This window comes from Eimeria mitis, genomic scaffold, assembly GCF_000499745.2.
Source record: "Eimeria mitis Houghton genomic scaffold, Emh_scaff2144, whole genome shotgun sequence".
In the NCBI taxonomy this organism is placed as follows: domain Eukaryota; phylum Apicomplexa; class Conoidasida; order Eucoccidiorida; family Eimeriidae; genus Eimeria; species Eimeria mitis.
The window spans coordinates 1-634 of NW_013570468.1; the positions used below are offsets into that span (position 1 = coordinate 1).

Here is a 634-nt window from a genome sequence, read left to right on the forward strand (position 1 = left end):
TATATATATATATATATATATATATATATATCCTTTCTGTGTGTGTCTGTGTTTACCTGTACTACTTTAAGGCCCACAATAAACCAAACAAAGGAGACGTTACTATCATTGTCTTCATTTTCATCTTTGTCTTTGTCTTTGTGTTTTTTTTTATTTTTATTTTCTGTGCATGCATGCATGCATCTGTCTCCCTTTGCTGCTCTGCATGCAGCCCCAAAAGAATATATTAAAAAACTTTTTATTGTTTTTTCTATCGATCGATGAAACACCCAAACGCCGCAGCTGAGGGCCCGGTTCACCCCAAATGCATGCATTGCTAGCCGCTGCAGCAACTGCTGCTGCTGCTGCTGTTGCTGCTGTTGCTGCTGTTGCTGCTGTTGCTGTTGCTGCTGCTGCAGCTGCTGCTGCAGCTGCTGCTGCTGATGCTTCTTCTCCTGCTGCACATTCAGCGCCCCACAAGCAGTTTCTTACTGACCAGCAGCAGCAACAGTAGCAGCAGCAGCAGCAACAGCAACAGAAGTAGCAGCAGCAGCAGCAGCAGCAGCAACAGCAACAGCAGTAGCATCAGCAGCAACAACAACAACAGCAGCAGCAGCAACATCAGCAGCAGCGTGAAATGAATTGCACCTCTGGG

General features: G+C 45.7%; 1 protein-coding gene across 1 annotated transcript in view; it reads right to left on the minus strand.

Moving 5' to 3' along the window:
• Positions 1-316: 316 nt before the first annotated feature.
• Positions 317-634, minus strand: part of EMH_0049290 (uncharacterized protein) — a gene marked incomplete at both ends in the record, with an annotated part of 1997 nt that continues 1679 nt past the window's right edge. Inside the window, one exon of the mRNA XM_013496510.1 lies at positions 317-437. Within this exon, the coding sequence (XP_013351964.1) occupies positions 317-437 (121 nt within the window). The remainder of the gene's footprint in view (positions 438-634) is intronic.